The sequence below is a fragment of the Lepidochelys olivacea genome, assembly GCF_965140295.1.
Source record: "Lepidochelys olivacea isolate rLepOli2 genome assembly, chromosome: 1".
Taxonomy (NCBI): domain Eukaryota; kingdom Metazoa; phylum Chordata; order Testudines; family Cheloniidae; genus Lepidochelys; species Lepidochelys olivacea.
The window spans coordinates 119,517,481-119,536,122 of NC_140411.1; the positions used below are offsets into that span (position 1 = coordinate 119,517,481).

An 18,642-nucleotide genomic window follows, 5' to 3' on the forward strand; every position below is an offset into this window, starting at 1 on the left:
CACCATTCCAGAGGACATGTTCAGGACACCGGTTAAAATAATAATGCATTAATTAAATTTGTGACTGAACTCCTTGGGGGAGATTTTATGTGCCCTGCTCTGTTTTACCCACATTCTGCCATATATTTCATGTTATAGCAGTCTCGGATGATGACCCAGCACATGTTGTTCATTTTAAGAACAGTTTCACTGCGGATTTGACAGAACGCAAAGAAGGTACCAATGTGAGATTTCTAAAGATAGCTACAGCATTTGACCCAAGGTTTAAGAATCTGAAGTGCCTTCCAGAATCTGAGAGGGATGAGGTGTGCGCATGCTTTCAAAAGTCTTAAAAGAGCAACACTCCGATGAGGAAACTACAGAATCCAAACCATCAAAAAAGAAAATCAACCTTCTGCTGGTGGCATCTGACTCAGCTAATGAAAATGAACATGCATCAGTCCGCACTGCTTTGGATTGTTATCGATCAGAACCCGTCATCAGCGTGGACGTATGTCTGCTGGAATGGTGGTTGAAGCATGAAGGGACATATGACTCTTTAGCGCATCTGGAATGTAAATATCTTGCAACGCTGGCTACAACAGTGCCATGCAATGCCTGTTCTCACTTTCAGGTGACATTGTAAACAAGAAGCTGGCAGCATTATCTCCTGCAAATGTAAACAAACTTGTTTATCTGAGTGATTGGCTGAACAAGAAGTAAGACTAAGTGGACTTGCAGGCTCTAAAGTTTTACATTGTTTTATTTTTGAATGTATTTATTTCCTGTAAATAAGTCTACATTTGTAAGTTCAACTTTCATAATAAAGAGATTGCACTACAGTTCTTGTATGAGGTGAATTGAAAAATTTTGTTTTGTTTTGTTACAGTATAAATACTTGTAATTAAAAATAAATATAAAATGAGCACTGTACACTTTATATTCTGCGCTGTAATTGAAATCAATATATTTGAAAATGTAGAAAACATTCAAAAATATTTAAATACATGGTATTCTATTATTGTTTAACAGTGCGATTAATTTTTTTAATCACTTGACAGCCCTAGTCCTAAACTTACTTGATGGTATCTAGTGTTTAAATTTATTTTTTTTCTCATCTGATATGGGTGACAGATACGATCTGAACACTCTTTGTCATGTTTGTCAACTGACCTACTGAATGGTTCATAAATAATTATAGTTATGAATGACTGTTAATATTGGAGAACTTGACACTTATTGTGAAGCAAGGAATTTGTTATCCTGGTTTTCATGCCATAGTCACTGAGGACTAGATCTGCAAAGTCACTGAGGACTTAGCCTCAGCATTACAATGCCTAAGTTAACCCTGCTGCCTAATGGCATCCACAGCCCGGAGTTAGGCACCCAGACTCCCTATACAGTATATAGGGAGAGTTAGGTGCTGAGAAATGAGATCTGCAAAACCCAGCAGGGTGGGTGGAGAGCTGCTTAAGCTAGCCAATAGGTCACACTCCTCTCCTTGGCATTTTCTATCTAAGTGCCTAAGTCTGGGTCAGAGGGAGGCACTTATCTCTGCTTGGGATCCACAGTCAGGAACCTTCTCCTGGAGTTTGGCACCTAAGCCCTTCCTCACAAAAAACGGGAGGTAACAGCTGCCTTTAGCTCAGAACACCCAGCTAGTATGCAGGGGACCCCTCTGCCTGATTTGAAGCAAGGGTTTGAATCCATCTCTCTCACTTCTCAGTAGAGTGCCCTAGCCAGTAGGGTATTGGATATTCTGGGGTAGGTGTCTGTCAGTCTTCAATGACTGATTATTTGTACACAGTGGAATGGCTTCAACAAGAGACGAATTCCAATGTGTACATATTTTAGCATTGGAACAGGGAATTGAACTTGGGTCTCCCACATCCCAGATGAGCCACTGGGCTATAGAGTTATTCTCAATCTTTCTCTGGCCTAGTTCCCGCTTGGGTTTAAGCATGAGGTTGGCACCTGGGTGTCAGGACTAAAGCACCTGTGCTTATGCCCAGCAGCAGATTATTAGGTATCTAAGGGACTTTACTGGGGGAAATGTAGCCACCTATAGGATTAGGCGGCAGCTGAGTGGGCATTTTTAGCATCTGAATTTTGGATTTAGGCAACTAAAGTGGCAGTTAGGCTAGATCCACAAAGGTATTTTAAGCAATGCTACTTAAAATGCCTAAGTCTTAACGACTTTAGAAAATAATGCCAATAGAACATGTTCTTGCATTCTCAAACACAACTGCTGGGAGAAACAAAACACGAATTACAAAACCGAAATAAAAAAGTCTTGGCAGTTATTTTAATTCTGTTTTATTGCAATGCTTCAGTGCTGTTGGATGAACAGAAATATGGGCAAAGTACTAAATCTTCTGGTTCTGCCTGTTGATCAAAAAATCCTTATTTTATTTCTGGTGGTGGTGTCAGTGAGTTTTATGTGAAGTCACAGTACTTCGACACTAGAAGGGCACTTACATTGAAACATGTTCAAAGATACTCAAAGGAGGGAGATCTATCAAAAGATTTAGAATTTTGAAAGGTTGGAAAGTTCAATTCCTTAAAGGGCTACTGTCAAGTTTTCATAGTTTTTAATTACGGTAAGTTTTCATTGTTCCTAGACTTTGAAAATATGTTGTCTTTTGCCACCAGTTTTGACCTTTTTTGTAATTTGGCATGCTCCTTCTGTTTCATACAGAATATGAGCCAGTGGTGGGCAACCTGTGGCCTGCATGCGGCTCATCAGGGTAATCTGATTGCGGGCTGCGAGACATTTTGCTGACATTGACGGTCCACAGGCATGGCCACCCGCAGCTCCCAGTGGCTATGGTTCACCGTTCCCAGCCAATGAGAGCTGCGGGAGGTGGCGCGGGCCGCAGGGACATGCTGGCAACTGCTTCCCACAGCTCCCATTAGCCGGGAAAAGAGAACCGTGGTCACTGGGAGCTGGGGCAAGTCGTGATGGTTAACATCAGCAAAATGTCTCGCAGCCCACAATCAGATTACCCTGATGAGCCGCATGTGGGCCTCAGGTTGCCCACCACTGATAAAAGCCGTTATGTCTTACTTGGCTGACGTGTTTGACAACAGCATTAGTAATAACGTTAGTACAACTCTAGATAACTGGTCTATAGTCCCTTGGCTGTCTCGCTCTGCTGAACTAAAATATTTTATGGCGATTGATAAACAATTTGTGTGACATTAGTATGCTACATTTAAATAGGAAAAGTTAGAATCAGGGAACAGTCTTGACAGGATTATGGTTATGGAATAATACAGTAAACTCACTCGGGTCTTTTATGAATGTAATTAATTATTGGCATAAAATTATTATTAAATTATTATAAAATAATTTTATAATTATAAAAATTATTGGCATGTTATATATAACAAAACAATCAAATCATGACAAGGCTTTACATTATTGCCTTTTTATGACTTGGTTAGCAACAAGAGATTGGCCTGGGATATTGGTAGAGTTTTTCATTGGCAACGAGAGTCCTGGGTGAGCTTTCAGCAGTTGTTAACCCAGGTGGAAAATCTAATTTATTTTCAAGTGTTTTTCAGTAAATAGTAGCCAGATTGTTAGTCTTAGAGCTCGTATAAAAGGCAAATGATCTCCTTTCATAATCATCCAATATGCGCTGATCCTTTTTCTCTTCTTTAGGTAGTGACAGATGATTTAACAGAATGTTAATATCAAAAATGCTATCTTGTACTCTTTCTTAATTGTAGTTGGCCTTTGTCACATGCAGTTAAATGCTTCTAGACAAAATTTACAGCTGTCAGTTATTTAAAAAAATTAAAATGGGAAGATTAAATTAATATGCATAGTAATTTTCTTCAGAATTCTATTTATGGGTGACATTGCAGCCTTCTTCAGATTTCCATTGGTAACAGTTATATTTTGTGTGTGTGTGTGTGGACTTTATATTTCATATGTGGTATTTCTCAATCTTTTTTACCTCATTATACTATATTGGTTATAGAAATGGGTGTTTCAAATTGGACACAGACAGAAATGTACACATCTATTTTCTGATGACATTGTCCCCACAGTAGTTAAATTAGAGTAATTTGTGAGCTTGAGTTTTATTACTGTTTTCTGGTGATCTTTGTAGCCTTGTTAAAGGGTGGTGTCAGTCTCTTCTTCATCAAAGGAAACTTCTGATATATAGATCTATACGTTTATATAGCCTGCTGCTTCCCTGACACTGTCTATGTATGTCTATACTACCTGCTGGATTGGCGGGCAGCGATCGATCCAGTGGGGATCGATTTATCGCGTCTAGTCTAGACATGATAAATCGATCCCCGAGTGCTCTCCCATCGACTCCTGTACTCTGCTGCTGCGAGAGGCGCAAGCAGAGTCGATGGGGGAGCGGCAGTAGTCGATTCACTGCGGTGAAGATACCATGGTAAGTCGATCTAAGTACGTCCACTTCAGCTACGTTATTCACGTAGCTGAAGTTGCGTAACTTAGATCGATTTCCCCCCGCCGCCCCCCTCTCCTCCAGTGTGGACCAGGGCCAAGTGAGTAGGAGGCCAAGTTCTCACCCTTCTCAAAACCTACTTCCAGTAGGGTAGATGGCCCTGGAACCTTTCCTCATGTTCTTGCCACCCCCTAGCGAATGAAACGTAACCTGTTTTATGGGGAGAGGACTCCCGTCAATGTTACTTGATGATTTAGTGTCTTTCCTGAAAACTAAAAGAGACTTAAGAGGGCAATCCCTCAAAAGAGATGCTTTCTGCCTAGAACATTGGAGAATGAATAGTGGGTACGTATTAGGCATTTATGTTTTTTTTAAATATACAGAAGGATATTTTCTTCCCCTTTATACCTGTTTAAAGTCCATCTGAATTTTAGTATGTTTGCATATTTCTGAAGTCTGTGAAAAGTTTAAACTCAGTTCCTAAGAGGTTTTTGCTTTTTCTCAAATTGCAGTAAAACTCCTAGTTCCCTGGATTGATGTCCAGAAACTGGAAAGAACCTCCAATGTCTTTATGACTGATATCATCCGTATTACCACTTCAAGTAAAGAACGAGACTTCTCCATGTTCCTTAATATTGATGAGGCATTCAGGATAATGGAGCAGCTGGCAGACGTAACACTCCGAAGGCTACTAGATAATGAGATCTTTGAACTGGATCCAGGTCTCCAGGATCCTACTCAGATTACAAAAAGGTAAAAAGCAAAGTTCTTGCTTATGCAAGAAGAATTATAGAAGTACATTTCCCATTTTTCAGTATTTTATTTGCTTGGTAGTAATTAAATATTGAACAGCTGTGTCTTCAGGAAAACCAGACTTTATAATATATTCGATCTTCTGGAATAGAGTTTTTCAGTGTGGATGCAACTCGTCTGGAGTAGGTATTCAAGTCACACCACTACGTTTTCTGTGTTTTCTGAAGTAACATCACTCCTTTTTTTTTTGTCTTTTAAAAGCACCATTTCATTGCCCAAAAATAAATTCCAACTGCCTTGAACAAAAGCACTCTTTGTTATGCTCTTTGTTCTGTGTAAACTTTCCAAGTGCTGATAACATGGTAATTATTGCTTGGGGTCACCTCTTCTTGAACTTCTGACAGATGGAAAGTCCCTACTTCTATTATTCTCATCGTTGATTTAACAGGGAGTTCTGGGAATCAAAACTGTAGTGAGAGATTCATATGCAATTGTCTGTACTACCCTTGGCCTTTCATTCCAAAGAATCCCAACATATATAGTTTCTTTCTCTCTCTCTATTCCTCACTCACCACTGAAATGAAGTTGACTCGGAGGGAGGAAAATGGTAGCCATTCTGTGCCGGTAACAGTACACAAAACACGCATGCTCGCTTGACCCTGCAGTGAGAACTGTGCACTCTCATAAATATAGATCACTCATGCTACATGAATGAATGATCTGTGAATGGTTTTTAGGTGAGGAGGAGAAGTTCTGATGATGAGAATACAGATGTACAATAACTGTTTTCCGTTATTAATATGCTTCGGTTTTGGTGGCCATTTCTGCAATGATGCCAAAATTACAACCCCTTTTCTAAACTCCTGTGAATAGTGCTATAGGATCTTTAATAGCAGTTGAAGATTCCTATACACTATTATTTTCCCCAAGCATTTAAATTTACGCTTCATAGGTGAAGTCCTGGCTCCATTGCAGTCACTGGGCTAGGATTTTGCCTATTATGTCATTGAAGAATATATTCTGAGCAGTCTGTAAGTTTAATGAAGGCAGTAAGCAGTAACACTTACTTATGTACACCTATTCAGTGATGCCAGAGGTTTGTTTAAACTAACGAGTTCCTCAGAACCTCACCTTTTGGACTAAAAATATATTGTGTCTTGAAGTAAAGAAACTAATGCACAGGAGCTATGACACCAATTGCACACCAGTTTTTTTTTCTGGGGGATTCCTAATTTGTAATTTTTAAGTTCTCCTTTTCCCACTGAAAGACTCCTTGAATTAAAAATCTTAATTGAAACAAAAGTTAACACCCTCCACCCCCTCAGATGTAAATATTGAATTTAATAGACCTCTGATATACTGTAGTGTTAAGACCTTCAACTGAATCAAACTACAAATTGTGTCCTGAATCGAGTTTGAAAAGCAATACGTATATTAATGAACCAGCAACAGGAGCACAAATCAGCCCACACCTATAATCACACAGTTTTTTTCCTCCCCTTCCTTCCTTTTTTTTTTTTTTTTAATTTTTTTAAAGAAAAGAGAGAGAAGAAATAGTTTGCAAGAGAATTCCTGAGCCTGACATTCTGTAAACATGCTGGTGAGTGGTAACTTGAGAATACAAAGATGTTGAAATCCCATTTCCTGTACACAGGTTAGACAGGTAGTGGCTAGGTAGGTTCGTACTTTGATGTAGTATGATTCAGCAAGTTTATTTTTTGAATAGTGGCTAAACGAGTTGCTAATTCTGACATATTTGGGTTGAAGTGACTTTTTTTTCGCTGTTGTAATAGTTCAGGAAATACTAGTTCTCACTTAATTTTTCCCTGTGTTCTCTTTTTATAATTCCCTTTTTGGTCTTGGAAGCAAATATTAGAATGTATTATAATGCAATGTCAGAATCAATGTAATAGGCCATTTCAGGGTGTATACAAATTATTTTAAAATAAAAAAATCTGATTCTCTCCCATCCCACCCCCCGCCAAATATACATTTATTTTTTGGGGAAACAATAATTTAAAATTTAAAAATCTACGTTCAAGCCAAAATTTACTATAATCTATAAAAATCATTTAAATATAAGTAATAGTTAAGTGGTAGGTGTTTGCTGCCAAAGTTTTAAATAAAATCAAACCACTGAACTTGTTAAAGTCACTGGCTAAGTACCTGGAACCAGGGTTTGTTGTAGTTCTAAACCACCTTTTGACACCAGTAGCCTCTTCTGCAGGTTTAGAGAGAATATTTTCTTCATTTAAGGTTATTCAACTAGTTCAGTTTAAGGATGTCACTAGTCCATTCATAGTTGAGAAACTAATTGAGAGTTGAAAAAGCAGGGGAGCTTGTTTTTCCTTTTTCCAGTCTATGAATAAAAATGAGATGAGAGAATGAGACTTACTAGTTCTAAAATCTTGAAGGACAAAGTGACCAGAAAAAAACAGTTCGATTCACTAACTGCAATTACTTCCTTTATTTAGTAAATCCATTAGTTTTAAATGTAAAACGTGTTTTGATAAACTCTTTTTCTTACATTTCCAGTACATCTAAGATCATTTTTACTAATTAAATAAAACAATTTTAAAATGTTGTTTTTGTGCATTCCAACTGAATTCCAATTTCCATCTAAATGCAGCTTTACACAAATCACGAGCCAAAAAAAAAAATTAATTGTAAATGAGAAACATCATTCACCGTTTTCTAACAGAAGATGTAAAAATTAAGGATCTGAATAAATGTATATTAAACTATACATAAATGTGCATAGATATTATGTACCCTCTGGGTTAGCAAAAAAGGGAACCAAATTACACCAACCAATGAGAATTAATCTTTCTTTAAGAAAATAACTAAAAAGTACAAATATAAAACAAGATTAAAATTGATATTTAAATAATGGTTTCCTGCCTGCTGATTTTAAAATCATGATTAAAATCAATTATTTAAATCACTTTAATTTAAATGAGTCCACCCTGGGCCAAATATTATAAAAATGACTCCTTTACCCCACTCCCCCCCGTTAGTATTTTTTTATACTTGTTGATGCGTTGGACCAGGGGTGGAAAAACTTTTTGGCCTGAGGGCCACATCGTGGTTGCAAAACTGTATGGAGGGCCGAGTAGGGAAGGTTGTGCCTCCCCAAACAGCCTGGCCCCCGCCCCCTATCTGCCCCCCTCACACTTCCTGTCCCCTGACTGCCCACTTCAGAACCCCTGACCCATCCAACACCCCCCTGCTCCTTATCCCCTGAAAGCCCCCTCCTGGGACCTCCTGCCCCTAACTGCCCCCCTGGGACCCAACCCCCTATCCAACCCCCCCTGCTCCCTGAGTGCCCTGCACCCTATCCACAAACCCCCATCCCGTGACAGCCCTCCTGGGACTCCCACACCTATCCAACCCCCCCCCCCCCCCGTCCCCTGACCGCCCCCCACCCAGAACCTCCGCCCCATCCAACCGCCCCCTGCTCCCTGACTGCCCCCCTGACCCCTATCCAACCCCCCGCCCCCCTTACCGTGCTGCTCAGAGCAGCAGGAGCTCGTAGCCCCACCGGAGCCAGCCACGCCGCCTGCGCCGCCCGGGAGGAGCGGCGGGCCAGAACACTGGCGGCACTGCGGGAGAGGGGAAGGGGCTGGGGGCTAGCCTCCGCAGCCAGGAGCTCTGGGGCCGGGCAGGACGGTCCCGTGGGCTGGATGTGGCCCACAGGCTGTAGTTTGCCCACCTCTGGGTTGGACACTACATTCCAGGGGCTTGTGGCAATTCTTTTAAAAAGATGCCTTCATTTCTCTGGAAAAATGAGAACTTGTGTGGAAGATCTTCGCGTTCTGTATAAACTACACATGAAAAATAGCAGCTTATAATTATAATTCATATTTTAGAATCTCCTGTTTTCATCTGGCTGAAAAGTAATATAGGGCCCATCCCTGCAACCCTTTCTTTACTAATGCAGGTAGTTCTGTAATCTCAATGGGACTACATGTGTAGGGGCTGCTGGATCAGGTCCATATTTGTGACAAGAACAATACTGGGGCCTAGTTGCAAAGCAGATAGTAAATCAGTTTCCTTCCTGCTTAATGTAATGATGATGTTCGTAGACATGGATTGCAAAGGGATTAATGGCCATTTAAGCACACTCAAAAGCAAACTGAAGCTGAGGGGCAGTTGATAATGACAAAAGGCCTTTATTGCAAATGCAGTTCAGTGCCATGAACTGCACTGTTACATAGGATAACTCTTTTATCCAAAGAGATTAGATTTTCTTGCTTTGTGAGGGTTTGAAAATGCTGTTTTACTGCTTTCTTTGATTTTCCACTTCCATCTCATTCAGGATGTGTATAGGACAAAAACTTCTTGAGGAAATGGCCTGAGTGGAAATGTAATTGGGTGCATGCGGTGCCAATAAGATTTGAAGAGGATAATAATTTCTCTGGGCTGTTACGGTCTTAAATCCTTTTTCTTGTTTTGTAATGATGAGTTTCCAATCCATAGAATTTGAAGCAAAATATTTAAAGCAAAAAAATACTTTTGATTGTTAAACCAGTGTCAGAGCGGAATGGAAACTGGTTGATGAAATAGCTTGCATTACAAATGTTGCTTTCGTCCATGTGGTTGCTTCTGACAGGGAGGCTCAGAATATCAATGTGTTTTTAATAAACTGACAAACTTTTACAAATACTTCCCAGCTTATACATATCAGGTACTTCTCACCCCATGGGGGAAAAAATAGTGAGTAACTTTTCTCTAAAAGTGAGACGTCATCTAGCTACTTACCAATGGAACATTGTCATTTAGATGCTTTATTCTGTCGCTGCATGTTGTTTTAATTCTTTGAATATGAACAGGCAGTGACTCAACAAAACTGAGATCCTGCCAATATGACCCTTGTTGGTTTTAAAATATAGAAAACACACGTGACAGTGAGGATGCAGTCTGAAGTGTTGAAACACTGTCCAGGAATTGTTTTGGTCAGCCATATGTGTATTATTTCCTTTAAGTAAAAGACTTTTTAAAGGTAACTTTTAGGTCACCTATAGATGATCACAGTTTCAGTCTTACTAGTCACTCAATGTGCTGGAGACAAAGATAATCCTAGAATCCAACAAGGTGCAAGTTGGGAATCCAGGCGGAAAAAAAAAAGGGGGCGGGGGAGGTTTATATTTTTCTTAACTTTCATCATATCTTCTCACTGGTACATATAAAAATAACACTACTTGTTTTAGTTGCCTGTTGATTCATAAATATGAAACTGCCAATATCAGGAAGAAAAGAGGGAAGTTGCTTGAGTTTAACAGCCCCAGCACATTGGGACTTTGCACTCATGTTTCAGCGCTGGAGGGGTTTTGAAACTCAGAATGGAATCTTTGGAATCCCCTCCCCCCTTTTTTTTTTCTTTAATTGGGAAGGGGGAAGATAACCTAGATGACAAGTTCTTTAGTACAGGGAATTTAGCTTATTTGCCAAACACTGTTCATGCTTCTCTGTAAATAATAAATCTTGACCGTGTCCTTATTTCAGCATAGGCAATGCCCCAGGGCTTGGGTCCACCACCTTAATTGAGTCATTTAAACTTGTCTCCAGGGTAATATCGTATTTATTACTGGAAAACTTACAGCTGATATCATGGGCCCATAGATCTCAATCTTTGCTGTATCGCATTTAAAGGGTTACCTTTCCTGTTTCAGCAACTAACTTTAGAGGTACCTTTTTTTTAACTGCCATAAGATATTTTATATGCTGTACTTTTGCTGGGAGATATTTATGAGGGCATGCAGTTGCTGAGAGGTGGAAATGCATAGCATTTCTCTTTGGGTAACGGAATTCTGCTCTTCTGTTCAACTTGTGATTCTTTTCATATAAGTTTTCATCTCTGCCCACAGTGATGTGAGTACTGACTGCATTTCATTCTTGTGCTGACACTTTATTCTCTTTCCCGTATCGCACAAAGCTGACCTCCATCTCAGCACCTTTCTTTAGGGCAGTCGTGGATGAGGTGTGGTCTCCTGGTGCAGCTGTCTGATCTTGCTTCGTGAGTTGTTCAGAATAGGCAATTCCAGTGATGTTAGGATTGACATCCTTCCCTAATGACAGGAGGCTACGGTTATGTCTATATGTAAACTCCTGGTTCAGGAGCCAAATTAGCGATCGACATTACCCAGAAGAGCCACAGTTGTGTGAATTCATTGTTTCATATACTGTGGTACTATGTATTCATATTTAAACCGTATGGCAGGGGAACTATTTAGTTTTTATTATAGATATATATTCTCACAGCAAAATGACTGACCAAGTATTATTATTTTATCAACTACAGTTGGTTAATAACATAGTAAAAACATCCTGATTGGTTAATAATTAAATCACACAGTGTTTTAATATCATGTGCTACAAAGAGCTGCAGGAGATGCATTAAAGAGCCACTTGTGGCTCGAGAGCGAGTCTGAGTAACGCTGGTGTAGACACTCACTGCACTGATGAGAGGAGTTCTGTTGCTGTAGTTAATCCAGCTCCCCGAGAGGCAGTAGCTACAATGCTTTCGTTGACCTAATACGGTCTGCACTGGGGGTTAGGTCAGCTTAACTATGTTGTGCAGGGGTGTGGATTTTTCATACCCTCGAGCGTGACCCAATGCCCCCTTTTTCCCCTATAAAACCCTTCATGTGGTGTTGCAGTGCGTGTCGTCATGCCAAAAGGCAAGTACGCACTTGGTGAATTTATATAGGCTTTAACATAAATTTTGTTAGCTCAAAGAGAGGTGAGGCTAATGAGTCAGGCCACTGTGGCAAAATAAAATTTGAAGATACTTTAAGACCTGTTTTGGTTGAAACACTCAGTGTATCTATGTAGTGTTGTTACTTTACTAGCTATGAGTTGCTGTCCTTCCTCCACAGTAACAGAAATCCAGCCAGATGAAAAGAAAACTTAAAAGGAAAAAAGCATAAATGTTCCCATTTTAATATAACAAGTATTGGTGAGCCCCATCAGCCGTTGCAAGTTGCCAAAGTTACAGCAGTATTTTTTCTTGTTCCTGGGTAACCTCTCTGAAATTCTTAAATATATCAGATTATTTTTCCTTCTTAACTGAGTATTGTCTGTATGTGGCTGCCCCCGTCCCTTTTAATTCAGATGTATTCTAAGATATGTCTCTGTCTATACTACAGAACTTCTGTGTTTGATTTTTGGTGGGAAGGAAGGCTGATCTTGTAAAGTATTAAACTGGGATTTGGGAGAGATTTGGATTCAGTTTGCAGCTCTGCCACAGATTTCCTGTGGGACTGTGAGCAAATCTCATAATCTCTCTCTACTCCAGTTCTCCATCTGTTAAATGGGAATGATAAAGCACAGACATGCTCTTCTCCGCTCCCTCTCCCTCCCTCCCCCAAAAAAACAAACCAAGGAGTATTCAGAAACACTTGTTCTTTTGGTATAGAGAGGCTACTATATTCAACTGCTGCTGACAGTATGCTCGTCATCTTGTGCTAACGGATGCTGGGTGCACCCTGGACGCCAGGTATTGAACACATTTATGCCATATTCACAGTGGCCAATCAGCGTTTAACCACTGTTTAGGAGGGAGGGATGAAATTGAGCAAAGCAGTGTTTGACAGCCTGTGTTAAACATAGCCAGTTTAAGATTTTCAGCTGTCTTGGATGTGGTCTGTAACATTTTATGAATGCTCAGGCATCAGGTTTGTAGGAAACAGGGCACAGCCCTTCTAAATTGCATGAACACTCATCTCAGCGTGAGAAGTGCAGGCTTCTCGGTGTTGCCCAGAGGCAAGTATTGGCATACTCCTGTACTAACATTTTACTAGCAAAAGTGTTTGATACCTGTCCCTATGCTACCCACAGTGCAGGGTGGAAGTCCATGTTGCAGAATGTGTGGGACATGTTTCGAAGAGGGGGAACGGTAAAGATCACATCTAGAAAACTGGTTCTAAGGCACTTTTCTGATTTATGCTAAAACAGGGGACGTGTCGCCATGATGATGGCCAAAGCCTGATTTTAAAATTGGTTCAGCTAGTGCTGCTTATTTCTTTGTGGATAGGACCCTAATGTTCCAGGCATCAAAGTGGTCTTTGTTAAATTCCAATGGATAGTTGTTCATATTCCACATACGAATGAGCATTTATGTATTGTGTGCGTATAAACACACAATTGTATAGTGGGAGAGTTCATATACATAGCGATATAGTTTCCATTTACACATAGACTTCACGCACCATGTAATACTTTCTCAAAATCTCATGCAATTTCAATAACCCAAAACTTCATTTATACATAACAGAAATTCAAAGTTAAGGTATCTTCCACCCCTGCAATGAAAATTTAACTCTGCCCCCTTCCAGCGCTGCTCCACATACTTGCAATCTGCCCTCACAGTTGCTACAGAACACTTGGGAAACAGAGCACGTGAGCACTGTAGGACAGCTTAACACATTTTCTTTACTAAAGCCTGGTCTCTTCTTAAAAGTTAGATTCACATAACCCTGAGCTTTATAGTTAAGCCAACCTAACCCCAGTGTAGATGCTGGAAGGTTGATGGAGGAATTCTTTTGTCGACCTAGCTGCCACCACTCAGAAAGGTGGATTACCTAGAGCAACGGGAAAAACCTCTTCTGTTGCTGTAGGAAGTGACTATGCTGCTGCAGCACAGCTGTAGTGCTGTACCTATCGGGTTCTGGGAAGCAGGCGGGCAAGAGCCTACCCACTGCTTAAGGACCCCCCAGCCTAAGGGGAGGATCTACAGGACCGGGTCATGGGTCACAAACAGGAACTACCTACATCTGGGCTACACCCATGCACTGAGCCTGCTCCACTCAAACCACTCCAGATTGCTACGTTACACCTTCTTCTCCCCTTGCCCTGAAGATTCCTTCTGAGACCTTGCCTTCACTTACCCCTCTCTAAGCCCCAGAGACCACTGTTGTGTATGTCAGAGTACTGACATTCCCCATGGGGAAAAAGACACCCCTGTGCACCTCTGCTGACACAACCAACATAATTAATCATTGACATAAAGCATAATTGCTCTCTCTCTCTCTGTATACATGCGGCTCTGTTCATATCGTAGTGACAATTCTTGCCAATCTGCTCCAACTAATCCTTCCACCATTCAGTACAGTTACACCTAGCTCAGGGAATGCAGCTGGAGAGCGTGCAGATAAATGCTGGAACTCAAAGCTGTAGAACACAACACAAATGATGGAGCATTCTCTTTGTCCCTCCTCAGTCTACTTACTGTAGACTCCTAGATTTTTAAGGCGAGAAGAGACCATTTGGTGGTCTAGCTTGACCTCATGTATAACACAGGCCAGAGAATTTCTGTTACTCCTGTATTGAGCCTAATATATGTGATGGACTAAAGCCCCCGGTCTTGATCTGAAGCGATGAAGAATCTACGACTTCTCTTGGTAGTTTAACCTTTGCACCACCCTTACGGTGGCTTCTGCCAGCTCTAGGGCTGAGAGTGGAGCAGCAGAGTTAAAATTGTGTTGTAGCGTTGGTCTGTATTACTTCACTTAGTATTTCTAGAAGTTTAGTCACTCTCCACATTGTGGAAGGGCCCAAGAAACCACCACCAGCCAACCTTAACTATCCATTAATGAAGTTTTGGGGCATTTAATTTCCATAATTTAAAACAAATAATTTTCAGCATCATCATGTACCATAGCCCAGCTATGCCCATTTAGTGCCTCTGGCTCCTTGGTTACGATTATCCTGGCACAGAATGCACTGGCTCCATGTTAGTCCCTTCAGTGCCCAACTCATCTCCCATCTTCCTGCCTGTACAGCAGGGCTGGTTCTCCCTCCTTCGCACAGAGAAGAAGGTGTTGGTATGAGACCCACAAGTTGAGGAATCATAGAATCATAGAATATCAGGGTTGGAAGGGACCCCAGAAGGTCATCTAGTCCAACCCCCTGCTCAAAGCAGGACCAATTCCCAGTTAAATCATCCCAGCCAGGGCTTTGTCAAGCCTGACCTTAAAAACCTCTATGGAAGGAGATTCTACCACCTCCCTAGGTAACGCATTCCAGTGTTTCACCACCCTCTTAGTGAAAAAGTTTTTCCTAATATCCAATCTAAACCTCCCCCACTGCAACTTGAGACCATTACTCCTCGTTCTGTCATCTGCTACCATTGAGAACAGTCTAGAGCCATCCTCTTTGGAACCCCCTTTCAGGTAGTTGAAAGCAGCTATCAAATCCCCCCTCATTCTTCTCTTCTGCAGGCTAAACAATCCCAGCTCCCTCAGCCTCTCCTCATAACTCATGTGTTCCAGTCCCCTAATCATTTTTGTTGCCGTTCGCTGGACTCTCTCCAATTTATCCACATCCTTCTTGAAGTGTGGGGCCCAAAACTGGACACAGTACTCCAGATGAGGAGCTGGGCCGAGGATGCAGGGACTAGCATGAAGTCACTGGGGACATGTTTTGGAGAGAGGGGACAGACATTGGGGATGCATGGATGTGGGTGATTTTGGAGGACAGATGAACATACCCAGCATGCCCCACTACACAGCTCTGACCCCCTTATTTTCATTCCGTTCTTCCCTCCGCTGCTCCAACAACAGCCCACATTCCCCTTCTCTGCTTAGACTCTCCCCTGCACTGCTCCAGTATTCCTGCTATCATGCCCATGGCTCTGACCACCCCCACCCCCAACTGCTCCAAGCCCCCTCACCCCCACTCCCGTACTCTCCACACACCTCCCACACGCCAGCTGCACCTTCCATGTTTCTGGTAAGCTTGGAGTGGCCATGGGGAGGTGGGAATGTGGTGGGGCTGTGAAGAGGGTATGTACCAGATGGAGGCAGGGAGATGCTGAGTCCCTCCCCCAGATCTGGGCTGAGTTTATGAGGAAAGGGCTCTATCCATCTGGCTGCATCAGGAGGCTCAGAGAGTCATGAAGGGGACCATTATCTCAATATGATGATTGCAGCTGAATGAGAACGCTTCATGGAGATTAACATGACCTGAAATCATAGCTCTGAGGCATGTGAACTAGAGCTAAGAGAATAATTGCATTCATTGTTTTTGGCATTTGGTGGTCTCTTCCCCAAATATTGGTTTTTGGGCAAAACTTTAGGGGGAAAACACTGCTGAATGCAGGTAGAGAGTAAGGTATGGGCAGAAGACACATTCTCTGAAAACTACTAGGTGGTAGGACTTGAACTCACACTGCATAGGTGCGGCTCAGGTTCAGTGACCCCAAGCAGGTCACCCTGAGACACCCAGTTATTGTGAAAAGACTCCCTGAAAACCCTCTGGCTTCAACAGAGCCCTAATCTTGCTGCACGGGCACATTTCACCCTTTTAGGCACATCAGTTTGGCACATGCCAATCTGGATTTATAAACTGTACCCTTCAGTATAACTGTCCAAAGAGGCAATGGATGCCAGGCATTAGGTGGGATAAATCCTGGGTGGGTGAGATCAATGTTTGGAGTATTAGAATAATAGTTTGAGCCCCAGGTGTGTGGAAAATAAGTTAGAACCAGGTCATTTTATAAAATGTCGGATTATTAGGGTGGCTGTAATCTCTGGAACCCTTTGCTCAAATGACCCCAGCTTTGGACCACTAACCCTCTCTCTCTCACCTCCATGAGGCACAGCAAATATCAAGAGAGTCTGAATCTTCATGTGGATTGTAGAGTACTTAGAATGATCGTCTTTTAAACAGTAAGCAGCTCTCAGCTGTAAGCACAGCAGAGCTGTCGCTTTGCTATAATACACTTTAATACAACAATTGGCAAAGCATGGGAAGCGATAGCATCAGGAGGGAACTTACCTTCTCAGCACAATAACTGGAGAAAACAACCTTATATAGAACGATGGTGGATCTTATCATTAATGCTCATCTGTGTTGTGCAGAAGTGGAAAATATTTTTGTGCTTAGCTAACAGAGAGGCATATCCTGATTCAGCTTAGTCAAAATAGCAGATCCTTGCATGCACTTGTATGTGCTTGTCCGAGTTTCTTTTGCTATGGAAATTTAAGTCTCAAGAAAGCTTTTGTCTTGCTTTGTAAAGAATACTTCTCTTTGTTATTTTTAACAGAATGGAGCCTTTTTGTCTGTTTTCCTTGGATAACAGTATTACTGAAGATAGTGGGTCAGAAACTCTGGTCAAGTTCATTCTGTTGTTTCTATTGTTTACTAGCTTTAGAGTTTCCTTTCCCCTTTTCCAACTTGCACTCCGCTCTGTCCCTCACTTCACCGGGCTTTGTTTTTTCTACAGTTAAACATTAAATAAAAAGGGAAATTAGGTTATTTATTAAAAGTGAAAGAGGCTTCTATACTTTAGCCTTTATTCCTAAGTAACGCGAAGAGAGGGGTTTTTAGCCTGCTTTTCCTTGGCTCACCATAGCACTGGGGAGCTCCATAGGTCAACCCATGCTTTGCATTCTTTCAGTGGAACAAAGACAAGCTTTGTTTCCCCCTAGGTGAGTTTTGTTGGAGGAACTCATTCACAGTAAAGAGAATAATAGGACTTCATTGTCAAAAATTTAATGCCAACAAATAAGTATGGATTATGACTGTTTTCTTGGAAATCCTCAGAGTATTACGGCTGTGGTTCACTGATACTACCACAGCATGGTGTAATGAGCAGTGTCTTGTTTATAATGTAATTTATAAAATATAAATGGCTGTGTAATTCCTCATTTAAAATTTTTGCATCACCATTCAAAAGCTAAATGTTTGTTTATATAGATTGTCCCTTGGCTTCATGGTTTCGGAGTGGGGGAGAAAGGAAACCTTCCAAATTCAGTCTGAATGTCTGTATCTAATGTCATTATACCTATCTGAGTTTGCAAAATGGCCCCAAAAATTGCTCTGAATTTTGAACTGTTCGAATTCGTCTCAGTGGCTGTCAGCTTGGAAGTTTAATGATGACGATTTAAATGTCATCATGGTTAACAATTTCACTGCTGAATGTTTTAGCAGGAGTATCAAGTTAATGTGCTTTTCCATCACTTTTGGGGTGTGTAGAGGCAAGAATCAGGAATGGTGGCAGTGGAGCAGATAATGCTGATAAATATTGAATGAGGAATTAAAGACCTCCACCCACTCGATGATGATGATACATTAATCCCCTTTGTCCTTGACTAAAAACGGAGTGAAGGGGCAGAATGTACTGATAGCCTTTGGTTGCCTTCTGGGTGCCCCAAATCAAAACTGCTTCCCTGAATGGCAAGTTCCAGCTGTCATATCCTTTATGCCTTGTCCCCTCCCCTGCACCTCCAGTTCACATTTCTCATACAAAAGCCTATGGCACACTGAAAACTAAGGAACAACTAAAATTAATTTATGTGTGTTCCTTTTTTAACAGGTAGTAATATTGTTTTTAGGTTACTTGTCAAAAGTGATCAGTTGCTACGGTCTTTGTACTTAGAAGTTGCCACCTTTATAGGCTTCCACATTCACATAAAGACCTGGTTGGCAAGATTGCTGTATGTAACAGTTTTACTCTACATTACTTATTCTTAAT

At 41.2% G+C, this 18,642-nt stretch overlaps 1 protein-coding gene across 6 annotated transcripts in view; it reads left to right on the top strand.

The window, feature by feature from the left end:
* Positions 1-18,642, top strand: part of TBC1D8 (TBC1 domain family member 8) — a 75,003-nt gene that overhangs the window by 33,202 nt on the left and 23,159 nt on the right. For all 6 annotated transcript variants that reach the window (XR_014713513.1, XM_084642759.1, XM_084642758.1 and 3 more), the window contains one exon: positions 4,925-5,165. Coding sequence is in view for 5 of the 6 variants with exons in the window: in XM_084642759.1 (XP_084498885.1) it covers positions 4,925-5,165 (241 nt within the window). In the remaining variant the exon portion in view is untranslated. The remainder of the gene's footprint in view (positions 1-4,924; positions 5,166-18,642) is intronic.